We start from the raw sequence: 26,459 nt of genomic DNA on the forward strand, positions 1-26,459 counted from the left end.
AATAGCTGTTCTATGACTACAATATTTACCTAGCATACTGATATTATATGGTAATCAGACATTATATGGTAACCTATTGCAGGGTACAGCCCACGAGGGATTGTGGGCTACACAGATAACCCAAAGGACGTTCACTAATACAGTAGAGACAGATTTTAACTTAGGCTGATCTGGCTCCTAATTAATAGTCCATTCCATTGCACCACTCTAGGAACTAGGATAGGGAGACATTTTTTATTGTGAAAAGCCTGAGAGGAATGCACAAACTGATCAATTTAAGAGGGTTTGCTGTGTACAACTCCTACACAGTGTTATGAAACTGTCCCAAATATTTAGGAGGAACTGGGCGTTTATAGACACCAGAATTCTGCTTTCAAACGATGCCAACAACATGCCATTTAACATACAAATGTTCAAAATTAAATTGCTCTTCTGTCCTCAAAAAATCCTACTTGATAGCTGGAGTGTTTTCTATCATCTTTATTAGCTGAGGTTATTTAAATCGGTGATGTTGCTAAACACTTTTCACGAACACTTTCCCTGCGGGGAGGGGAGCACGGCATGATTTGGCCAGGTTTTGTTCATCACAAATTAGGTCAACAGCCCAATCTCAAAAGCAAGCACCATTAATGACATATTTCAAGGGCTTTGCAAAATCAGCCAGCTGGGTCTTGGCAAGCTTCAGCAAGGGTGGAGGGAGGGAAGGAGCAGCCAGCTACACCTCCCTTAATGGCCTTCTGAACTTGGGGTCCTGTGGCTCACAAGGTTCCCAACTGCCCATACAAACAAAAACTGCTATTTATAATGGAAAGGAACATGCCACTTTGATGAGCACAATTTTGGTTTTAATTGACTTGGTTCTGAAAAGTGCAAAATAAATAAGAGCAATTTAAGACGCCTAATGCCGAAGCAAAAATCCTATTTAACAAGGATGTACTGTAACAAGAATTATCCAGAATTTCTTTTCAGGCATAAGGCAGTCACAGAAAGGTAGAGGATGAGGAGAAGAAAACAAACACTCTTGAGAAAACAAATGTTTATTTCCTCAGTTCAGTTCAGTTGCTCAGTTGTGTCCAACTGTTTGCAACTCCATGGACTGTGGCATGCCAGGCCTCCCTGTCAATCATGAACCCCCAGAGTTTACTCAAACTCACGTGCCTTGAGTCGGTGATGCCATCCAACCATCTCATCCTCTGTCATCCCCTTCTCCTCCTGCCTTCAATCTTTCCCAGCATCAGGGTTTTTACAAATGAGTCAGCTCTTTGCATCAGGTGGCGAAAGTTTATTGTTTCAGCTTCAACATCAGTCCTTCCAGTGAATACTCAGGACTGATTTCCTTTAGGATGGACTGGCTGGATCTCCCTGCAGTCCAAGGGACTCTCAAGTCTTCTCCAACACCACAGTTCAAAAGCATCAATTCTTTGCACTCAGCTTTCTTTATAGTTCAACTCTCACATCCATACATGACTACTGAAAAAACCATAGCTTAGACTAGACGGACCTTTGTCTGCAATGTCTGCTTTTTAATATGCTGTCTAGGTTGGTTGTAGCTTTTCTTCCAAGGAGCAAGCGTCTTTTAATTTCATGGCTGCAGTCACCACCTGCAGTGATTCTGGAGCCCCTAAAGTCTGTCAGTTTCCACTGTTTCCCCATCTATTTGCCATGAAGTGGTAGGACCAGATGCCATGATCTTAGTTTTCTGAATGTTGAATTTTAAGCCAACTTTTTCACTCTCCTATTTCACTTTCATTAAGAGGCTCTTTAGTTCTTCGCTTTCCACCATAAGGATGGTGTCATCTGCACATCTGAGGTTATTGATATTCCTCCCTGCAATCTTGATTCCAGTTTGTGCTTCATCCAGCCCAGTGTTTCTCATTATGTACTCTGAATATAAGATAAATAAGCACAGTGACAATATACAGCCTTGATGTACTCCTTTCCCTATTTGGAACCAGTCTGTTGTTCCATGTCCAGTTCTAATTGTTGCTTCCTGACAGATTTCTTAGGAGGCAGGTCAGGTGGTCTAGTATTTTCCAGTTTGTGGTGATCCACACAATCAAAGGCTTTGGCATAGCCAATAAAGCAGAAATCAGATGTTTTTCTGGAACTCTTGCTTCTTCGATGATCCAGAGGATGTTGGCAATTTGATCTCTGGTTCCTCTGCCTTTTCTAAAACCAGCTTGAACATCTGGAAGTTCACGGTTCACGTACTGTTGAAGCCTGGCTTGGAGAATTCTGAGCATTATTTTACTCGCATGTGAGATGAGAGCAATTTTTTGAGCATTCTTTGGCATTGCCTTTCTTTGGGATTGGAATGAAAACTGACCTTTTCCAGTCCTGTGGGCACTGCTGAGTTTTCCAAATTCGCTGGCATATTGAGTGCAGCACTTTCACAGCATCATCTCTTAGGATTTGAAATAGCTCAACTGGAGTTCCACCACCTCCTCTAGCTTTGCTCGTAGTTTATTTCCTAACTTATTCTAAAAATAGTCAAGTTGCTTGATAGGATTTTACAGCCAAGATACATTGGCAATTTAAAGAATCAATACTCCAGGAAGTATAGCAGAAACAAATACAACATTGTAAAGCAACTATACTACAATAAAAAACTAATTTAAAAAACACTCAGGAAATACTTAGCACTGATGTTCAATCTTTTCCTGTTAACTTTTTAAAGATTTTTCAACAAGCAAAATAAGTATCAGCAGTTTTTACTTTGATATTTGAAACTTTGCTTTCCCATCTTCCTTACGACAATACAAAAATGAAGTCATCATAGGCAGTGATGGTTTATTAAAATCTTAGATGAGATTTAAAACTGCTAGCAGCTTAAAAATGCAGTATGTTAATGCAATTTACACATGCATGCTCACTCAGGTGTGTCTAACCCTGCGACCCCATGGACTGTAGCCTATCAGACACGTCTGCCCATAGTTTCCCAGGCAAGAATACTGGAGTTGGTTGCCATTTCCCAAGCCAGGGTATCTTCCTGACCCAGGGATTGAATGGAGTCTCCTTCATTGGCAGGTGGATTCTTTACCACGGAGCCACCTGGGAAGCCCATAATTTAGAAATTATCATTTAATGCAGGAGAGAAAATTTGGGGGCTGTTTTGTCACTTCTTAAAATCAAGCTGAATATAAAAACTCAAAAGGCATTAGATTTTATCTAGTTAAGTTCAATAAAAACATACAAATGCCTCTCTGGATTTTCAAGGAAACTAGCATGTTAGGAATTTTATCTAAAACATGAAAATGTATTTTTGGAAAGCAGCTGTCTCCTGTCCATGACTTCACCAAGTCATGCCTTCACGCTAACAAATCCGGGCCTCATACTCCTATCAATGTGTGTTACACTAGTGCCTTTAAAACCGTAAAGCTCCACCTACCTTACAGTGAAAGCCTCGGATGTGCAGGCTCATCTCCACATTTTCTCAGGCTAAAGACTTTCGGATGCAGCAACTAAGAAGGGATTCACATTGTGGGAAGGGGAGGGAAAAGGGGAGTGGAGCAAGACTTAGGCAGGGAAGGGAGGACAGAGCTCCAGTCTGGTTACTTCTGTCCTCCTGCCTGAAGACTGCACAGAGAAAGCTGAGAAAACACTAGGGCTCCAAACAAGGTGCCCTGCACTTAAGAGGAACACCTGTAACAGGTTTCATGTTCCGTGTTAAGAATTCGGCTGTTGGAGGTGTTTTAAATACACATCAGCTGAAGCGTTTCTGCTCCCCAACAAGATGACCACCTTTGAGAAGAGAACTTTAAAAAACCCTGTTACCTACAAAAGGCAAAACGTATATGTCGATGAACAGGGGAAGGGCTTGGACCCACTGAGAAGTAAATGGCAATTCCTTGCATTATACAACCGACTCGAAGAACTATCTTGTCTTACTGAATACAGTAGGTCATAAATTGCGTTCAACTTGAGTCTTCCACCCCATGCCCGCCATCATAGCTTTTATCTCCATGAAGCATTTGCTCCTTGTTCCAATAATCCACAAAGTGGAAACTGACAGTAGTAGATTAGAGATGCCTTTTGCTTTCCTAAGACTTCTGGGATACTGTAGTTAAGACTCTACCCGACCCCTTCCTTTTCTGCTAACGTGGTGGCTTTCACAACCCAGACGGCACCTGGGAATTACAAGGACCAGACTCAATACGTGGACCCCACCCCTTACCAGTCAAATTTTCCCAGGTGCAGCCTTGAACTCACTTTCAGCCTTGAACATTGGGAGGAATGAATTCCACTTGTGACTCCGGGAGAAATTTAAGATTAAATTTAAGATTTTTATCCCAGTGGCCAGTATGACTTAAAAAGACACTGGCTGAGGGGTTCTGGGAAATTTTATTTGTTCTTTGGTGAAAAACTTGTCCAGTGAAAAATGTCCCGTGACATTCCAAGGGCCATTTCTCACCAACCAAACGGGGAAGCAGCCTAGAGCAAAGCCAGAATTCAGAAGCAGACAGGAAGCTATCAATTCTGTATCCTTGATGACATGACAGACCTTACATCAAGTGCTGCCTGCCACCAGATACACCCCAGTGCAGTCACATGGGTTCAGTTCAACTCCCTTTCGTTCGCAACCTGTGAGAGCTCTACATTAGAAAGTAACACATTGGCATGGTGACGTAAAGAAAAGGGTGGAATTTAATCTTTATTTACAGGACACTGCAAGATATGAAATTCCACATAGAAACAAGAAACCCATTGAGAGGAGAAGCTTCATACAGTATGTACAGTTTGGAACTGTTCAAGTATAGTTTTGTTGTAAAAAGTGCTACAATAACAAACCACATTTAAAAAGAGTTCTTAGTAGAGAAACAGTGAGACAAACTTATACCAAACATAGTGCACAACGAACAGCGTCAACCTCGGGTGCGCAGCTAAAAGCTGAAGGTCCCAGCGGAGCCGTCCTGCACTCGGAATGTGTAGCCTTCAGAGGTAGTTTCTGGCACAACGTTTTGATCTTCCTCTTCCTGCAAATATTTAAAAACAAAACAATATAATCCCATAAATTTGGCACATTTCTAAGAGGTAGCTGCCTAACAATCTATATTTACACTTTACTCTTTTATCTCAATTTATTTAAGCTGAAAACAAAAACAAAAAAAGTTTACTCATTTCTCCCACCCTCAACCTCTGGCAACCACCCATCTGTTCTATGAGCTGACGTGTTGTTTTTCCCCTGCCTCAAACATCCCACATACAAGAGAAATCTTATGGTATGTGTCTTACTCTGTCTGACTCATTTCACTTAGCACAACACCTGTAAGTATTCACTCTTAAGGTCTTCATCTGCATATTTCACTTTTAATCTTGAACCATATTTTAATAACTCAAATAGTGGAGGGAGGGCTACTGAAGTTTGCCTGAGAGGGGAAGGTTCTGAAGAGGTTAAGAAATGCTACTGTAACAGGGATGCAACTAGAGGTTATCATACTAAGTGAAGTAAGTCATCAGAGCGACATATCACTTATATGTGGAATCTAAAATATAACACAATTGAACCTATCTACCAAACAGAAACATAGTCATGGACATAGAAAACAGACAGGTGGTTGCCAAGTGGGAGGAGATTGGGGGAAGAGATGGCGTTAGCAGGTCGAGGTTAGCAAATGTAAATTTTTATATACAGAATGGATTAACAACAAGGTCCTACTGTATAACAAAGAATTATATTCAATATCCTATGATAAACCATAATGGAAAAGAATATACGTATGTGTAACTGAATCACTTCACTGTATAGTAGTAATTAAACACACTATAAATCAACTATACTTCAATAAAAAATTATGGGACTTCCCATAATTATGGTGGTCCAGTGGATAAGAATCTGCCTGCTAACGCAAGGGACATGGGTTCGATCCCTGGTCGGAGAAGACCCCACGTGCTGTGGGGCAACGAAGCCCACGAGCCACAACTACTGAAGCCCTTACGGCCTGGAGCCTGTGCTCCGCAACAGGAGGCCACCGTGATGAGAAGCCTGCACACCGCAACTAGAGGGTAGCTTCCTCTCGCTACAACTAGACAAAGCCCTTGCATAGCAACAAAGACCCATCACAGACAAAAATAAGTTACTTTTTTAAATGCTACTACAATAACAGAAAAAGAGATTTCCTTAACCTGTCACTCTTCAGTAGTCAAGAAGAAAACAGCCTATTAGGCCAGAGGATGGCTGTGGGGTTGGCCCACTTCTCCAACTCCTACACAAACTGACTCTCATTCTAAGATTCGTGAGGTTATTCATTCCAAAGTAAACTGGTGACTTTTTAATATTTCAAGTTAAAAGATGGTATTATTATCAAGCAAAACATTAGAGGAACAAACATGTATGTTATATGCAATAGCATACTTATGCTGATATTTTACTATGTTTATCAAGACTCATTAAGAAAGTATGAGGAAAAAATATCTTAGGGGCTTAACCTTCCCAGCTATCAATACCACCAGTTTACTCACCTCTACAGAGAAATACTTCTCAATCAAGTTTAATGACGCTTTGTACACAGACTCGTTTTCATGGTTTTGCAGAGCTTCGATTTTGTCCAAACCTCCACATTCCTCAATCATTATACCAAGTTTCTCAGTCTCACCTAGTTTCTCAGCAGCCTGAAAAAAAGTCCACGTTTAGAAGACTAAACTTTGAATGAACTCTTTTAATGAAGAAAACAATGTCTATGTTTGACTATCAATATATATCAGACAGAAACACACACTTAGCAGTTCCTTCACAACCCTATGAGATAAAATGCAACTGCACATTTTTAACAATTCAAAGGAATCAGATCTGTACTCGCTCTTCGCAGCTACTTTTGTAGCTTTCAGCCATGAAGATGTTACTATAGTTCTCAACCTTTCCTGTGTATCAAAATCACTTGGGTAACTTAAAACACAACACTATATCCAGGCCCACTGGTCTGTGATGGGAATAGAAAATTACTGGTATAAAAGCACCCCAGACAATCCCAAGGTGTATGGAAATCAAGCAAGAGAACCACTGTTCAAGGGTAATAACCTAAGGTATGTAAAAAGAAATTCCCCTAACTGGACTATTTGTTGATATCAAGAATCTATTAGGTATATACACAAATGATGATCATGGCTAGCTATGTTTTTAAAGTCCTCAACTTTCAGGAGAGACATAAATATTTAAAAATGAAATAACTGACTTGCTTCAAAATAAAAGGGTGAGGAGAAAGAGAGGCCAAATGTTGACAAATTATTTAAGCTAGGTGATATATACATTAGGGATCATTACTATAAACTCAACTTTGATTATGTAAAAATTTCCATACTCAGAGGTTTAAAGTTGTTCGGTGGGACCAAGCAACCATTAAACCCATTAAACACTACGATCAAGTGCCATGTGCTATCACACTTTGATCAATTGGGAATGGAACCAAAAGAAAAATATAATTAACCAGGTCATTCAAATTTAACTTCACCAAAGTTTAGTATGAAATTAGGGGAACTAATGCCTGACAAGATAAATGTGTATGAACAGCGTTCATCTACGTACCTGGCCTCAATTCAGGTCACATCATGCATCTGTCATCTCCTTTCTCTCTCTCATAATCCTTTGCCACATCTTTTATCAAGAGTGTGGCCCACATAAACAGGTTTTCTGATTCTGTGGTTAACTGAGTAAACTCAGCTGCCCCTCACTCCATCATCTAAATGGTACACCAATTATCGAGTCCAAATTCAAACAAATGCCGTCTTGTTAAGCCTTACCCGAAAGATATTTGAAACGGCATCCAGAATAACCAGAACAATTTTGGTATCCTTTGCAGTGAGGAGGTTCATCAACGGCTCTATTATGCCGCAATGAACAAGGTACACAATCTGCTCAACAGTTCCGCCACTTGTATAGTTGTTCACAGCCCATGCGGCTTCCTTTTGTGTCTTAAAGTCTGCCTAATTAACATAAAGAAACAGGTTTATTTCAGAATGGCCATAAGATTCCAAAACTACTGTTTTAGAAGAAAGTGATTAAGACTTCCAATTGGTTCTATCCAAGCTAAAGTAAAAAGGTCACTATTATCTAGCAAAGGACTGTTAAATAGAACCTAGCATTAGTACATTAAGAATCTTAAGAAGTACAACTCTACCAAGTGCCTGCCCATTAAGTCCTAAGGCTATAGTACCTTTGAGAGAAGGCCAACAAGGAATGGGACTAATCCATGATTCACAACTTGTTGTATCTGGTCCTGGCGGCCAGCTGTGATGTTTGACATTGTCCACGTAGCTTCCTTCTGAATATTAGTTTTGGAGTTTGTCAGCAGGCTGGGAAACACGGCAAGTGCTCCTGCATCTATTACAACCTGTGTTTGTTCATCTGTCCCAGTGACAATATTTCCTATGGCTCTGAGCGCAGGAGTCTGAAAGGAAAAAAAAGTTGACGCTGGCAGTTATCTTTTATCTACTCCAGCAGTACTCAAAATCTCTACACCCTAAAAGTTTTGACAGGTAAGAGGCTCATTATGGCCTAAAATATACAATGTCAATATTGATACCAACTGATTGTGCTCCTTATACTTTATATTCTCATTTGAAAATCAACTTACCACAATTGGCAATTCAGTAGCTCCTAAAAGCTTCACAAGTTGGGGTACAACACCAGTTTTCACAACCATTTCAATCCGTTCATTTGGACCATCAGTAAGGTAGGAAATAGCCCAGCAGGTATCAGCTAATACTTCTGGATCATCGTGATGCAGGAGACGTACTAAAGTAGGAAGAATCTGCTCAATAGCCTCTAAGGGGGGTGCAGGATTCTTGTTGCGACAAAGATTTGAAAGCGTCCAGGTAAGATTACGTAAGTAACCACACTGGGGGGAAAGAAAAACGCAATGAAGTGCTGTTTTCTAAGGGGGGTAGAAAAATGAGAATCAGTGAGAAACGTTGACTTATGGTAAGTAACTTACTGCTAGAGATGACATATCAGGGACAGCCAGAAGTGCCAGTAGTGGATCAACTGCACCATACTTGATAACCAAGTCTCGGAAAACTGAACCATCACCTTAAAAAAAAAGACAGCGACTAAGTTAACCATGACTACCTGTCTAGCGCCATTAATTTCAGTTACTGAGTACACCAGTGTCTTGATGCAACAAATACACTAAGACACTTCTGCCAACCTCAGTATGACTGGAGACATTCAGTCAATTTCAAATCCAAGTACCTGCAATGTTTCCTAGAGCCCATACAGCTTGTTCACTGATGTGAGCATGGGGAGATGCCAACAGAGAAATGAATGCTGGGATAGCGCCTCCGTCTACCACAGCCTTGGTCTGTTCTGATGTCCCAGAAGCAATGTTAGTGAGGGCCCAAGCAGATTCGAACTGAATGGGACTACAATCAGTTCTTCCCAAGAAGGACACAAATTTTGGAATCAAACCAGCCCGGATTATGTTGTCAATAGGGGGCTGCTTTTCCCTAGAAAGCAGTTTCCTATGGGTAAGCAAAAAGAGAAACAAAAGTTGAAGGTGATTAACCAAACAAGTTCATACGGGGGGGGGGGGGGAACACAACAATTTAAAATGCCAACTCGAGACCAAACAAGTTCATATAAAAAACACAATTTAAAATGCATCTTAATCCAAGAGTTTAGAACTTTAAGTAACCTTTTACAGTGAAGACTAAATGCTGAGATATCCTGGAATTTAAGAGAAACTGAGCAGACTGTTTGCATGGTGCTACCACAGGTAGTGTCTTAAACTACTTTTTCCAAAACTGAAATATTACCAATGACGCAGAACCCTTCTCTCTGCAGAAATCTATTTTAGATCTTGCCACTTCTTAAACACTTGGCCAGTACGACAGCATCACAGTCCATTAGCCCGCATTACTCTGGCCAGCAGTGGGGACACACGTTTCCCTGATCTTCTGCCAATGGGACCTGCTTCTCCCCGCTGTGAGGCTGCAGAGATCATCAACCCTTATAATATGGATGTCACAGATAGTTATGTATGGCGGGTGGGAAGAGTCTAATAAATAGAATATATTTATTTCCTAAATGGATGAACCATTCTAAATGAGTGTGCTAATCCCACTTTCCTGACACTGACTTGAAATGCCAGTGACAAAAAAACATTTCTTAAGTATGTCAAAAAATTATCACTGGAGGTAGATGTAATTTTAGGCAACTACAGAAAATTTTAGATTAGCAAAGATTATAATGAAAACTGGCCTGCTGCTGCTAAGTCGCTTCAGTCGTGTCCGACTCTGTGCGACCCCATAGACGGCAGCCCACCAGGCTCCCCCATCCCTGGGATTCTCCAGGCAAGAACACTGGAGTGGGTTGCTATTTCCTTCTCCAATGCATGAAAGTGAAAAGTGAAAGTGAAGTTGCTCCGTCCTGTCCGACTCTTCTCGACCCCATGGACTGCAGCCTACAAGGCTCCTCCATCCATGGGATTTTCCAGGCAGGAGTACTGGAGTGGGGTGTCATTGCCTTCTCCGGAAAATTCGCCTAGGCCTGGCTTAACCTTTACTCTATGCACCACCTGCCATCGCAAAATGTAAAAAGGCTGATTTCTTAGTTTACTCATGCTACAGAAGACAAGACTTACCTAGCAGCTTGAGTAGCTTGGAGCTGGCTTTCCAAATTGTTGCTATTTATGCCTTTGACAATATCATCAACAGACCAATTTACAGTGCCCTACAAGAACAGGGAAATTAATTTTCAAATTATCATTTTTAAGATTAAATACAATGCAATCCAAACATGAAGACATTTCTATGTTTATAATCAGTTACTAAAAGTTTGTCCCACATTTAAATTCACCTGTTAAATATTCATTATTTAATATATAAAACAATCCTCAAATTTGGTGTCATGACTAAATGATGTCTTAAGTGATGAAGTATCCCAGCATCTAGTCACTAAAAAAAGTAGCTGTGAATAGGTTAAAAAAATGGACTAGAGCACTGTGAAGGTTATTCCTACATTAGTCTCAATCACTTGTATTCAGATATGCTTTTAGGGGAAAAGGGATCGAGTCAGAGGCCATGTGCGGGGAATCTGCAGAGCTAAGGCTGTTATCCATGCATTTCGCCAGTGGTGTAGCACACATAAACATTACAGGTAGTGACTACATTTCCAGTGAGTTGGCTCTTCACATAAAGTAAAAAAACAAAACAAACAAACAAACAAACAAAAACATTACAGGTAGTGACTACAGATTGGAGGTAACTGTAGTATTTGAGAACCAAGCTACAGTTAACTCAAAAAGACAGTATCACATTCTCCCTAAAACCTTACAACAAGGAAAATGTAAAATCTGAACAACCATAGAACAAATGATTATATATATAAAACACTGTATATAGCACCATACAGAATTTACTCTCCATTTGTGGTGCAGAATGGGGTGCTACAGGAATTCTGGGAAGGGAGCATTTTTCCTGTTAGGATGACCTAGAAGTGTTATAAAGAGAAGATGGGATTTGACTATAAAACTTGAAAAACAGAACACAGGTGGAATTCAGTGTGGGTAGGGGGGAAAGAACACTGATAAAATGAGGAGAACTGAAGGAAAGCATAATGTGGGGGAAAAAAGCAGGAAATTGCCCAATATTTTTAAAAGATGAAAGATAAATTTAAAAATCCAGGATGGGGTTTCCCTGGTGGCTCAGCTGGTAAAGAATCCACCTGCAATATGGGAGACCTGGGTTCAATCCCTGGCTTGGGAAGATCCCCGGAGAAGAGCATGACTACCCACTTGAGTATTCTGGCTTCCATGGACTGTATAGTCCATGGGGTTGCAAAGAGCTGAACACGACTGAGTGACTTTCACTCAATCATTCACTCTGATAAAATCATGAAGTCTCCATGAGTAGAACTCTAAGATGGGTCTAATTTCAAAAAAACCTTTAAAAAAGGATTTAAAATCATAAAGTTTCTAAGATGTTTTAAGCAGTATTTTAAGAAAACTTTTAGGTAAACAGTATGTGGCACAGAAAGAAAATCAAGAGACAGCTGAGGAAAAAGACCTGAAAAAAGCTGGTGACAAGTACAAAAAAAGAGAGGGAGGGGGAAAGGGAAAGTGAGAGAAAGAGAAAGAAAAAGACAGGGAAAAAAAAGTTGGTTCTGGACATACTAACTTTCACTGAACACTTGAATGGCCAACTCAAAGTAAAAGCTGGCAACTGGAAAAGCAGGGAAACTTGAAGGGTAGATCAGAGCTAAAGACAACCTGGGAATCAGCCTCCACAGATTACAGAGGATGGCGGGGAAAAGATAACCCGTCAGAATTACCGACCAGGAGCACACAAAAACACATCTTCACATTTGACACTTAAAACCCACAAAGCTAAGACATGTTATTTAAATATCTCAGAAAGGCCTCATTTTGATTTTCTGGGTTTACCATAATTCATAAGCTAAAATATCCTCACCTGGTTGTTGCGGTTTTCCTGCAGTGGAGAAGTAGCATCATCAGGAAAAGAGCTGACATTTCTCCTTTTCAGCATCTGGTCATCCTTCTTAGCTTTCCTTAGCTCCACATTAACTTCTATTCGGCGACGCCTCATTTCCTTGAGAAAAGATAACATATCATCTCACCTATTACATCAGTGTTAGTTGCCAAGTGAGGACAATTTTTCAAATTCACTCAAAGTTTTGACGCCCTTCCCAAATACCTTCCCATTTAAAAAATACTAGGAAAACAACAGAAGGTACTCACTGTACTGTCTTTCCCCTTGTTTTTGAATCTGTTAAGGCGGGGAGCTGGTGAATTAGCATTCTCATTGGTGGACATGATTATGAGACAAAGGGAGAAAGCTGCAAGATGAGGGAGAGAAAAAAATTTCCTTTTTATTACTTTGTTTGGCAATAACATAAGCATTAAGGGAATTACCAAATACACGTTCAATTCGTATTTCCATACTAGAGGAGGATATTCCTTTTTCAGCACTATGGAAAAGGAGTTTTGGCCAAACTATATTTGGCCCCTCCCCTCTGAACGGCTGAGGCTTCCAGGAGCAGTACTGTCCACCAGAAATATAATGCAAGCTGTATAAATTTAAGCTTCCTAGTAGCCACGATTGTTAAAAGCAAAAAGGAACAAATGAAATTAACTTCAATAATATATTTTATTTACTCCAATATCTATTTTCTCATTTCAACACATCAAAAAATTACTGAACTATTTTGCATTCTTTTTTCATACTAATTCTTTGAGATCTTGCAGGTACTTTACGCTTACGGCATTAACTCAGTTTAGACCAGCCACATGCGTTTGGTGACAACCACACTGCACAGCGTGGCTCTAGACTCTATATAGGATCCATGAATAGTTAACTGAAGACAACGTAGGGGAAATAAGGTTACAGTTAAAATCTATGTCGTACGGGCCACAAATTCAGATCTTCTGGAGGCTCTGCTGCTGCTGCTGCTAAGTCGCTTCAGTGGTGTCCTACTCTGTGCGACCCCACAGACAGCAGCCCACCAGGCTCCCCCGTCCCTGGGATTCTCCAGGCAAGAACACTGGAGTGGGTTGCCATTTCCTTTTCCAATGCATAAAAGTGAAAGTGAAGTCGCCCAGTCATGTCCGACTCTTAGCGACCCCATGGACTGCAGCCCACCAGGCTCCTCGGTCCATGGGATTTTCCAGGCAGGAGTACTGGAGTGGGGTGCCATTGCCTTCTCCGAGGCTCCGAGGCTTTAAATGGCCAAAACAGATACATTCTGCACGTTTGAAAATTTTTAAAAACCTGAAATTTGTATAAACTTTCATAAAATTTCCTGCCCACCCTGAACACCTGCGACGCAGTTCAGCATCTCGCACATTTTCATTTCCAGAAATTCTGAGTGAATGCATTAAATGAGGCTGTATCAGCTGCGTTCCACTCAAACTCACCTACTTAAGAGCAATCTCCCAAAATATCACAAAAGTCCTCCTTCAAAGTGGCTATCTTTAATTCCATTCTGTTCTTTTACGAAATTGTGACACAGCCAACCCAAGGCTTACAAATTAAGAGATTGCACTTCCAACTGCCACCTCCATCTCCAGTCCCCTCCCCTACCCCCTTCCCCACCCCCATTTCAGGGAAGCAGCAGCGGGAACCCGCGGAGGAGGAGCCAGAGGCGCCGGGCCCCCTACCGAGGCTTTCGTCCTCGGGCCTGACTCTTAATTCTTACTCAAAAGCGACTGCAGCGGTTCGCAAGGCCACGGGCACTGAAGCCCATGCACTCGCATCCACAGTGAAACACCCGTTTCGTCAACGAACTACGCCCCCGAGGCCTCATCGACCAGAGAGGCCAAAGCCTGGCCGGGCGTCTACCCCGAGACTCGTCTCCCGCCTCCAGCAATCCGAGAGCGGCCTACGGACCAGCCTTTGCCGCTCCAGCTGCACTGCGACCTCAGTTCGTACCTACACAGCAGGCTCAAGCGTCCACCGGAGGCGGTGCGCGGCGCACAAGCTGCGGGATCTGCTGCCTCTAAACGTCCACCACGGTCAGCCCGAGGACGGTGTGGCTCGTGCAGCCGGCCGGCGCGATTTAAATTTCCCGGTGGCTCCGCATTCCGATTGGCTGGTTCGAGCTTACGCTATACGCCCATTGGTGGATTTGAAAAACACGTTAGCTGGGGAGGGGGTCAGAGGGCCCAGAAGAAGATAGGATAGCATCGCGAGATAAGGGAGCGGCCGCGCGATCCCCGAGAGCCTTGCAGTGCGGAGAAGAAAAACTCCAGATCCCGGCATGCAGTGCGCAGGGCCGGTTCCTGTCCATCTTGGTCGGAGGGTTAGCTCTTTGCATGCGTTTAACGCTGTGTGGTGGCTGGTCGTTTTCCTGAATGTTTGCCTTAACTAAGTACCACAAATGATTCCCAAAATAATTCTCTTTAAAAATCTTAATAAAGAAATATATTGCTATGCATTTTTCCCGATAGGACTCAGAACTTGGCCGGGGTCTCTGGCCATCATGGAGGGGAGGGGTAAGGCAGATATGTGCTGCATTTTTTAGTTGTTCCTGTTATTAACTTGTGTCATAAAAGACTGCATAGAAGGCAGAACTATGTTAACAAAAGATTAATGCCTGCTTCTCCAGTCTTATTTTTAATCATTTCAAATACAAAAGAACTGCAAATCTTTATCCATATTTGTTAAATGTTAATTTACTATTTTGATGTGTATACACATATATGTATATGTATACACAAGCGCGCGTGTATCTCTATTTATATATACATGGCTTTTACATATTACTTTTTGAACCATTTGAGAGTAAGTTTGAGAAATCATGTCCGTTTACCCCTAAATATTTCAGCTTGTGTTTTAAGAATAAGGACATTCTATTACCACACCATAATCATCAAATTCAAGACAATTGAGCTTATATGCGGTTATTTATTTATAGTCTGTGTTCAACTCATCCATTGTTATAGTTATGATGTATGCTATATTTTATATATTTCAAATAAAATGTTTGCATTTTCTTGTAATTTAAAAAAAGCATCAGTGATAGTTATCAGCAGCTTTTCTGTATTCTGAGAAGGGTATTTTTAAGAAAAGCTGTATTGGCTTTTTCTTTTTTACTATGAATTCAAACAATGAACTTTGTCCCTCCTGCAGGCATTTTTGCCAGCCTCACTCATTGTGTAGCAGTAATGGCAGTCATGGAGGTTCATTCTACTCCCACATAACCAATCAGCATAATCTTACCCGCCTAAATGCACAAGGTGGTAGGATTTCACCTCTAAACCAGTCTCTACAGGGCATTCTCTGGGCTACTGTGAATGGCTCAGGGGCAGTCATGTGACCTAAATTCATTCAGTTGGGAAGCCTATGCCTTTTGTTTAATGATGAGAGGTAGGAAAGCAGGCTCTGTTCTCAACTGAGAGATGCGAATCCTAGAAATCCAGTAAGACAATTGGAGAGAAAGCATGAAAACTTTGATCAATACCCTGCCTTACCTCAAAAGGCTGCAATTATATGACTTTGCAAATACATCATCCAGTACACTTCCTTTGTTGTTTAAGCTAGCTATAGTGGGTCTTCTTTTGCTTACAAATAAATATTGGGTACTATGTGCCCAGAAGTGTTCTAAGTTTTTTATCTTTATGAATACATTTAATCTCCACAACTCTGTGAGGTAGCATTATTATCTGTTCCATTTCACAGAAGAGAAGAGTGGGTGGTTAAGTAACTTGTCCACATTCACACAGGAGTAAATGGCAGAGACAGGACTCAAACCCAGGCCCTGTCCTTCCAGGATCCATGCTCTCTGACCACTATTCTGTACTTGCACTTGAAAACAACCTGAAAGAGAAGTAAAATGTCAACAGTGAAAGTTGCCTTTGACAGATACCTTGCCCTGGGAAAGCACAGACCCCACCCCCTCAAATCTTCCTATTGTAGTTGGGATGGAGATTCAGGAGAGGGCCTAGTGTGGCCTAAACCAATCCCATTCCATCCCCCAGACACAGGAACTGGTTTGCTGATGAAGATGTAACAGAATACAGTAAAATATTTACTGAGACTTTTGTGAGATATCCCCTCTCTTCCAATGGACTGTGTGCTATAATGATGTGAGCCTGAGAATGATGCTGAACCAGAGAAGCAAACTCAAGTGTGGCCAAGTCTGAATAATCATAGTCCGTCAGTCATTCTTTCAAGTAAGAACTGTGTTCCATCCAAAAGGCAACTAGTTTAGCCCGCAACTCAAACACCGCACAAAATGTTTCCTCAAGAGACATGCACTGAATTTTGTTTATCTGGTAGAAGTGATTTATGCATAATTCCCATTTTGTCACATAAAATATTAAAAACATGTATTCAAGGGTTGGGATTTAAAATAATTCTTATAGTATCCCCTCTTCCAACAACACAAGAGAAGACTCTACACATGGACATCACCAGATGGTCAACACTGAAATCAGACTGACTATATTCTTTGCAGACAAAGATGGAGAAGCTCTATACAGTCAGCAAAAACAAGACCAGGAGCTGACTGTGGCTCAGATCATGAGCTCCTTATTGCCAACTGCTACTACTAAGTCACTTCAGTCGTGTCCAACTCTGCACGACCCTATAGACAGAAGCCCACCAGGCTCCCCCGTCCCTGGGATTCTCCAGGCAAGAACACTGGAGTGGGTTGCCATTTCCTTCTCCAATGCATGAAAGTGAAAAGTGAAAGGGAAGTCGTTCAGTCCGACTCAGCGACCCCATGGACTACAACCCACCAGGCTCCTCCGTCCATGGGATTTTCCAGGCAAGAGTACTGGAGTGGGGTGCCATTGCCTTCTCCGCCTTATTGCCAAATTCAGACTTAAATTGAAGAAAGTAGGGAAAACCACTGGACCATTCAGGTATGACCTAAATTAAATCCCTTACGATTATACAGTGGAAGTGAGAAATAGATTCAGGGGATTAGATCTGATAGGGGATTAGATTAGATCTTCAGAGATTAGCTTGAAGAACTATGGACGGAGGTTCATGACATTGTACAGAAGGCAGGGATAAAGACCATCCCTAAGAAAAAGAAATGCAAAAAGGCAAAATGGTTGTTTGAGGAGGCCTTACAAATAGCTGTGAAAAGAAGAGAAGCTAAAGGCAAAGGAGAAAAGGAGAGATATACCCATTTGAATACAGAGTTCCAAAGAATAGCAAGGAGAGATAAGAAAGCCTTCCTCAATGATCAGAGGAAGGATCAGAAATAGAGGAAAACAATAGAATGGGAAAGACTAGAGATCTGTTCAAGAAAATTAGAGATACCAAGGGAACATTCCATGCAAAGATGGACACAGTAAAGGACAGAAATGGTATGGACCTAACAGAAGCAGAAGATATTAAGAAGAGGTGGCAAGAATACACAGAAGAACTATACAAAAAAGATCTTCATGAGCCAGATAACCACAATGGTGTGATCACTCACCTAAAGCCAGACAACCTGGAATGCAGTCAAGTGGGCCTTAGGAAGCATCACTACGAACAAAGCTAGTGGAGGTGGTGGAACTCCAGTTGAGCTATTTCAAATCCTGAAAGATGATGCTATGAAAGTGCTGCACTCAATATGCCAGCAAATTTGGAAAACTCAGCAGTGGCCACAGGACTGGAAAAGGTCAGTTTTCATTCCAATACCAAAGAATGATCAAATTACCACACAACTGTACTCATCTCACATGCTAGTAAAGTAATGCTCAGAATTCTCCAAGCCAGGCTTCAACAGTACGTGAACCGTGAACTTCCAGATGTTCAAGCTGGATTTAGAAAAGGCAGAGGAACCAGAGATGAAATTGCCAACATCCGTTGGATCATCACAAAAGCAAGAGTTCCAGAAAAACATCTACTTCTGTTTTACTGACTATGCCAAAGCCTTTGACTGTGTGGATCACCACAAATTGTGGAAAATTCTTAAAGAGATGGCAATACCAGACCACCTGACCTGCCTCTTGAGAAATCTGTATGCAGGTCAGGAAGCAACAGTTAGAACTGGACATGGAACAACAGACTGGTACAAAATAGGGAAAGGAGTACGTCAATGCTGTATATTGTCACCATGCTTATTTAATTTATATACAGAGTACATCATGAGAAACACTGGGCTGGATGAAGCACAAGCTGGAATCAACAATGGTGGGAGAAATATCAAAAACCTCAGATATCAGATGACACCACTCTTACGGCAGAAAGCGAGGAAGAACTAAAGAGTCTCTTGATGAAAGTGAAAGAGGAGAGTGAAAAAGTTGGCTTAAAACTCAACATTCAGAAAACTAAGATCATGGCATCTGGTCCCATCACTTCATGGCAGATAGATGGGGAAACAGTAGAAACAGTGACAAACTTTATTTTCTTGGACTTCAAATCACCGCAGATGGTGCAGCCATGAAATTAAAAGACGCTTGCTCCTTGGAAGAAAAGTTATGACCAAACTAGACAACATATTAAAAAGCAGAGACATTACTTTGCCAACAAAGGTCCGTCTAGTCAAAGCTGTTTTTTTCAGTGGTCATGTATGGGTGTGAGAGTTGTGGACTATAAAGAAAGCTGAGTGCAGAAGAATTGATGGTTTTGAACTGTGGTATTGGACAAGACCCTTGAGAGTCCCTTGGACTGCAAGGAGATCCAACCAGTCCATTCTAAAGGAAATCAGTCCTGAATGTTCACTGGAAGGACTGATGTTGAAGCTGAAACTCCAATACTTTGGCCACCTGATGAGAAGAACTGACTCATTAGAAAAGACCCTGATGCTGGGAAAGATTGAAGACAGGAGAGGGGGACAACAGAGGAGGAGAAGGTTGGATGGCATCACCGACTCAATGGACATGAGTTTGAGTGATGGACAGGGAGGCTTGGCATTTTGCAGTCCATGGGGTCGCAAAGAGTCGGACATGATTGAGCGACTGAACTAAACTGAACTGACTATCAAAGATGTTCTTAAGTGAAGCTAGCCAACAACCACGCCCCCTCCACTGCACAAAGGTGAAGCCTAACTATTATTACTAGCTTAGTCTGACTGCCTGGACTCAATAATGTGGCAGTTCTACTTAGCATCGCGTCTGCACCATCGTTGCTGTGTGATTAGTTATTATTCACTGATAATGTCCTAGTGTCTGTGAAAAGTATTTCCTGGATGACTCAGGATCCACAGGTAGTAAAACTGACATGACAAACAGACACATAAAATTGGAAAAAAACACACCAAAATGTTAACAGTGGTTGACTCTGAACACTAGAATTATAGTCAGTTTCAATTTTCTTTGCTTGGCTCACCCCTATTTAAACAATTTTATTTATTTATTTCTTTTTATTTAAACAATTTTACAGTGAACAGGTATTATGTGTCTAAAAAGAAAGAAGTGTATAAAAAGAAATAAAAGCAGCACATTTACGTGCAACAAGCAAAAAGGTATTATGCATGGAACCATAAAATCTCTAAATCTTTATCCAACATCTAGTTTTAAGATAAAAACAAAATTCGCATTATTTTGTATGTAGGGACCTTGTTTATTTTCTCTTTAATCTGGAGGGAAAGAAGAGATGGGGAGAAATATGGATGTAGGTGAGTGGAGCAGCGGGGCAGATTTAAAGAAAAGCCTGTTCACCCTGGAAACCCCCGACAGTTCCCAGCACATAAAAAGTTATCCAATTAACATATATAGAACAAACGAGGCAAAGGAGAAGGGGGAGACTGTTAGGGACGGGAAGGCTGTGGGGACCTCACGCTAGAGGAAGGCGGCAGACATGCCGAAATGCAGAGGCCTGGGCCTGCCCGGGTAAACAATTAGAACGGGGGTGGGGGAGGCCATGCATTGGAATTTTGTTTAAAGTTCCCCCCAAGAGCGTCTAGTATACAGTCAAGACTGAGACCCTTCCCGAAAAGAACCTAAGGAAAAGCACGCCCCTCCCACAGATACCCAGACCCGCCTGCGTGCCTGCCGAGCAGTACCAGGACAGCGCGGCGGCGCCGAGGTAGCTCATGCGCATGCGCCTAGAGGCTAGGGCGGCGGGCCAGGCCGAAGGCGCAGGCGCGTGCTGCAGCCACTGGCGGCGATTCCCAAATCGCAAGCAGCCTGACGTGAGGCCACAAAGCGCGGGGGCGGGGCACGATGATGGCATCACGTAAGAGGACGGTGTGAGAACCCGGATCCTGTGGTGACCCAGTGGCCTAATGGATAAGGCATCAGCCTCCGGAGCTGGGGATTGTGGGTTCGAGTCCCATCTGGGTCGCACCAAGATTAGTTTTGGTGGAGAGAAAAGCAATGATGGGCACAAAAGTAGATTTTGAAATGTCGTGATTTCGCTTTCTCTGCTGCGATCTCCACGGCTGTTGTATTTACAAATCGGAAATGCATTCTCAGCTGTAGTGCAATTAAGACCTTGCAAGAGAAAACTAAGATGTGGCCCAAAAGAGAAGCATTTACTCTTGCCTAGTTTATATTCATCTTTTAAAGAAAAAAGCCTTAGGAAACACCAAATGCTAGCTGGATAGATGGCATCATCTCTTTTTCTGTCTTTTAAAAATGCATTTCATCATGGGCAGGCACACATGGAAAACTGCCTCCCCATCCTTATCCCAAGGCGTGTGTGAGCAGATCCAATTGTGCTGGCTGCAAACATTTCTAGAACTAAGGAGAATTTATAAGAAACTGTTAAAACATACAAATATAATATAATTTATGGTTTTTGTCCTTAAAGTACAATGAACAGCAACCTGTGGTTGAAACGTAAGGTTTGTGTGTGTGTGTGTATTTGATTTGCAAATTAGTGTAATAAAAGAAATGTAATCAGAGTTTAAGCTTTCCAGACTGGTTCGGCTGACGATCTTGAAAAGTTCAAACTCTTCTTGTAAAACTTGTACAAGAGAAATAGCACAGAGTTAAGTCCTACTTTTGAAAAAACAAATAATAAATGCTATGTGGGGATCCTGGGTTTGAGCCTGAGACAGATAAAGGACGGTAGGGGGAAAACCAGTGGAATCTGAGTAGATTCTGCAATTTAGCTACGCACAATTATCAGTTCAGTTCAGTCACGTCTGACTCTTTTCAACCCCATGGACTGCAGCACACCAGGCTTCCCTGTCCATCACCAACTCCTGGAGCTTGCTCAAACTCATGTCTATTGAGACAGTGATGCCATCCAACCATCTCATCTTCTGTCGTCCCCTTTTCCTCCTGCCTTCAGTCTTGCCCAGCATCAGGGTCTTTTCTAATGAGTCAGTTCTTCTCATCAGGTGGCCAAAGTATTGGAGCTCCAGCCTCAGCATCAGTCCTTCCAATGAATATTCAGAGTTGATTTCCTTTAGGATGGACTGGTTTGATCTCCTTGCAGTCTAAGGGACTCTCAAGAGTCTTCTCCAACACCACAGTTCAAAAGCATCAATTCTTCAGTGCTCAGCTTTCTTTATAGTCCAACTCTCAGATCCATATGTGACTACTGAAAAACCATAGCTTTGACTAGATGGACCTTTGTTTGCAAAGTAATGTCTCTGCTTTTTAATGTGCTGTCTATGTTTGTCATAGCTTTTCTTCCAAGGAGCAAGTGTCTTAATTTCATGGCTGTAGTCACAATCTGCAGTGATTTATACCAATGTTGATTTCTTAATTGTGACAAAGGTACATGGTAATATAAGATGGTAGCATTAGGGGAAACTGACTGAAGGGTATATGGGAGCCCTCTTTGCAAGCTTTATGAAATTATTAACATTAAATCTGAAATTATTCCAAAATTAAACATTTATTCAAGAAAAAAAGCTAAACAATCAATGGGAAATTTTAGCTGATACCTTTACCACCACCACCCCCCGCCCCCTTTTAAGATTAGCAAGATGGTGCTAAATTTAAAAGCCAGAACAGACTAACAAATGAATAAGCCCAGGGCATGATTTCCAGCTCCATTCCTGGTGCCTCAGAGTTGGTGGCCACATTAGGTCCTTGCTACAGTAGGTCCTTAAAAAATTAGAATTTCCTTGTCTCCACTTTCCACCTGTGGGAAGCATCTGGGGACAACGGACAGCGACACTGTCTCCCTGGTCCCAAGGCAAGATTGCTCTGACACACAACCCTCAGCCTGAGGGCTGGGCAAGACTAACTCCTCACAGGCTCTCCATGCTTTGGGCTTCTGACTGGCCTGCTCAGGCCTCCAGCGAGCTCACTCGACTCCCCCACCTCCGCCAACCTCTCGTCTCAGCCCCGGGCCTTCTCTCTGGCAGGTGTTTTTGTGACTCACTCACCATAGTTCATCCCAGCTGAAGTCAATGCCTACTGAACACCCCGGATTCAAGTCATTCAATGCAAGTTCGACGTTTTCGCCTTCCCTCACCTCCACCATCTCCCCCATTTCTTCCCTTTTTTGTCTCACATGGAGAGGATGTCCCTCCTCCAGTCCCAAGCCATTCCTTCCCTTTGATTTTGCTTTGAACCCCCTTCTCCTCAGGAAACTTGTCTCATACTAGAGTGAAAAAAACAAACTGTGAGTGGGGTCCAAGTCTTTGCGACCCCATGGACTGTATAGCCCCCCAGGCTCCTCTGTCCATGGAATTCTCCAGGCAAGAGTATTGGTGATGTGAAAGTGAAAGTCGCTCAGTCGTGTCCGACTCTTTGCAACCCCATGGACCATACAGTCCATGGAATTCTCCAGGCCAGAGTACTGGAGTGGGTAGCTGTTCCCTTCTCCAGGGGATCTTCCCAACCCAGGTTCAATCCCTGGGTCCCCTGCATGACAAGCAGATTCTTTACCGTCTGAACCACCACACTTAGTAAACATTTAAAAGGTGTAAGCCCATTAATTCCACCCCCCCACCCTGTCTATAACTTTAGTTTCCTTCTCCCGGCTTTCCTTTGAGCCCCCGAACATTCTACAGTTTCTCTATTCTTTAAAAGCTCACCCTTGGTCCTGGGCACCTGGCAGACAGGTGGTACCATGGCACCTCCCTCCACACAGCCAAGCTGCCTCAGGGCAGCTCCTGCACACCCAGGGTTTCCTTCCTTCCACCTGGCAGGTACTCCTTGCTCCCCTGTCGCTGGACACATTCCTCCCAGATACTGACCTCTGAATTGGCAAGTTTAAGAGATATCTTTCACTCCTTCTCTTGCTTGACTTTGCCCTGAAGTTTGAAACTCTTGGCCAGTTCCTTCCTGAAACAAACCGTTTTTTCACAGGCTTCCAGAAAAATCTCCTTTTTCTCAGTTGTCCAATCAGCTTCTCAGTCTCCTTTGCTAATTCCTTCTTGTTTCTAACAATGAAAACAAACCAGCCCAACCTGAGCAAAGCAAAAGAGAACTCATTGGAAAGCCATGGGGAAGGGGGGTGCTTACTAAACGGGGGGTGGGAAAAACTGGAGGACCAGTTGTGGGGGCCAGCAAGACTCAAAGGACACACCAAAGGCCCCCCAAAAGAAGAAGCTGGAAGCACAGTGACTCCCAGGGCCAGCCACCTGCCAAGAGGCCACCACTGCTGCCATCCTTGCCACTTGCCATGCAGCTAGACTTGCGAAAGGTGCCTCTGATGGCTTTCATCATCCCAGGGTCACTTGCTCCAGAATCAAGCTTCCCGGGAAAAGCTTACAAGTGGCCCAACTTTCTCCTGTTGATTCATGGGGCCACAGAGGAATCACCCTCCCATCAATTCTTCCCATTAAGGGGAAGAGGTAATTTCTTAAAAAGAGGCTTGCATACCAACTAGCCACACAAAACATCGGCACCTTTCCTCAGCGCAAACGTTGCACATTTTATTTTGAGTTTTCCATAGTCCATGGTCACTGTTGATTTTAGGTGATGAAGACTGTTGGTTTTTTTTTTTTTTTATCCTCTCATTGAATTTGGTTTTAATGAGTCTCAAAATTCTCTGACAGATTTTTGGTCCAGTTGTTGCCATTTAAAAGATTTTAAGAACTAACAACTTAAAACTGCCACACACAGATACCCCAAAACAAATGGTCCACAAAACATTCTCTTTTCCATCTGAAAGTTTTACGATGCATTGCTTATCATCAACCAGTCTCATACTATCAAACATAAATGGCCAATTGAGACAGTTCTGAGATGGTTTTTCCATCACTGACTAAGACTGGGGCGGCAGGTATTGCAGCTAATACTCACCTAGCCTTCTGAGGTTCCTTGGCAGACATGGTGACCTTGCCATCTTACAGCACACAGGACAGCCCCATAACAAAGAATGAGCTGGCTCCTCATCTAAGAATTGCCTTAGAGGCTTGAGAAAGAGGGATGGTATGACTATATTATTGATATACCTCATGAAAAACATATTAGGGCCTTTCTAATTGTCCCCATTTTAATCATTTTTTTCTTTGTCCCCAAGCAATCTCAGGGGCAAGGGCTTCCCAGGTGGCTCAATGGTAAGCAATCCACCTGTCAATGCAGTAGACACAAGAGATGCAGGTTTGATCCCTGGGTCGGGAAGATTCCCTGGAGTAGGAAATGGCAACCCACTCCAGTAGTCTTGCCTGGAAAACTCTATGGACAGAGGAGCCTGGCGGGCTGCAGTCCACGGGGTCCCAAAGAGTTGGACACAGCTGAGCATTCATGCACACAATTTCAGGCAAAGTGAGGAGTGGGTCAAGCGATAAATATTAGTATTATATCCAGCCAAATTTTCCAAACTCATATAAGAATGTCAGAAAGTACACCAGGATTAATATTAAAATACAATCCAATAATATCAACATTCGGAATTGTCATATTTTAAAATTTTACCAGATTACAGTACGGTTGCCACTTTTCTCCACTTCTCTCAGAAATCCTACAAAAGCACAAGGGGGATGAGAAGCGGAACCACAAACACCTCCATCAATGAAACCAGGAGGCATCTCAACTCCTCAAATAAAAGGAGAAAGGTTCCTCAAATAAAAGCGTAAGGAACCAAGACTGATAGATGCCAATTACAAGAGCATGCCCGTGGCCGCAGATCTTAGGAAAGGCCAGCAGAGGGCGCTTCTTCAAGGGGAGGGTCGCATCCTGAGAGGCAAAACAATAATCTCTTGTTTGCAGTGAGTCTGGGATGTGCGGACAGCAGCCGGTCCTCACAGGGACAGACACGTGTTCTGGGTCTGGATTTGCCTTCCTTGCTTGCAGGGCTTCTGTTAGCACTACCATTCCTGGACTTAGACATTGCCAGGATGCGCCGGTCCAGGAACTAAGGAGAGGAGGTAGGGGTGGCTTCTCCCACTATGACTGCTAATGATTCACTGGAAGATTTATTTCGTTTTTTTTGCTTTCCTTGGCAGAGGCTCAGTGGGTCCAGAGGTCCTAGTGACCAGTGGAGAGATGTTTAGGCCAGGAGACACTATTATGGCTCCATTCAACTGGAGATGAGGCTGCCCCTTGACCATCTGGGACCCCCAGGCTGCTGAATCAACAGGCGGAGAAGGGGAGGGGGTGTCAGTTTTATGAGCTGAATATTTATGTTACCCCCAAATCGACTGGTGAAAGTCACAGTGTTACCCTATGGGGAGGTGAGGCTTTCAGATGAGGTCACGAGGGTGGAGCCCCGTGATGGATCAGTGTCCTTATGAGAAGGAGAAGTGTCTGGCGCCCTTTCTCCATCTCTCTGCTGCGCTCTCTCTCTCTCGTGTGAGAATACAGCAAGAAGGCAGCCATCTGTGAGCCAGGAAGAGAGCTCTCACCAGAATCCAGCCACACTGACACCCTGATCTCAGAGTTCCAGCCCCAGGACTGTGAGAAACAAATGTCTGTTGTATAAGCCACTCAGGCTGTGGTACTTGGTTACAGCAGCCCCAGCTCTGACAGTCCCGTGAATGATGTGATTACCAAGGGGCAAATGGCTCTGCTACTTAGTGGAGGAAAGAGGAATCCAAGGACTCACGGGAGGTACATCTTAGTGTGCTCTTGTCCCAAAGACTCAGTTAATGGGAAAGTACAGCAATCCAATAACGACAGGACTGCCGAGAACACAAGTCTTACAGGAATAAAGTTTTGAGTCTCCCTACCAAGCACTGAGCCTTGCCCAACGGAGGGTAGAAGCACAGAATAAAT

General features: G+C 42.7%; 1 protein-coding gene and 1 non-coding gene across 2 annotated transcripts; one reads left to right on the forward strand and one right to left on the reverse strand.

Annotated features, from left to right (window-relative positions):
* Positions 1–4,626: 4,626 nt before the first annotated feature.
* KPNA2 (karyopherin subunit alpha 2) lies at positions 4,627–14,535 on the reverse strand. Its single transcript, XM_005887761.3, has 11 exons — positions 14,380–14,535; positions 12,690–12,787; positions 12,403–12,540; positions 10,575–10,663; positions 9,185–9,453; positions 8,928–9,022; positions 8,568–8,831; positions 8,148–8,381; positions 7,735–7,917; positions 6,460–6,609; positions 4,627–4,973 (listed from the first exon to the last, which is right to left on the reverse strand). Exons 2-11 carry the CDS (start codon positions 12,762–12,764, stop codon positions 4,881–4,883), a joined length of 1,590 nt encoding a protein of 529 aa, XP_005887823.1. The 5' UTR covers positions 12,765–12,787; positions 14,380–14,535; the 3' UTR covers positions 4,627–4,880.
* Positions 14,536–20,603: 6,068 nt separating this feature from the next.
* On the forward strand, positions 20,604–20,676 carry TRNAR-CCG (transfer RNA arginine (anticodon CCG)). Its single transcript has one exon. It is a non-coding gene; the product is annotated as a tRNA-Arg (tRNA).
* The last annotated feature ends 5,783 nt before the right edge of the window (positions 20,677–26,459 follow it).

This window comes from Bos mutus, chromosome 19 (assembly GCF_027580195.1).
Source record: "Bos mutus isolate GX-2022 chromosome 19, NWIPB_WYAK_1.1, whole genome shotgun sequence".
In the NCBI taxonomy this organism is placed as follows: domain Eukaryota; kingdom Metazoa; phylum Chordata; class Mammalia; order Artiodactyla; family Bovidae; genus Bos; species Bos mutus.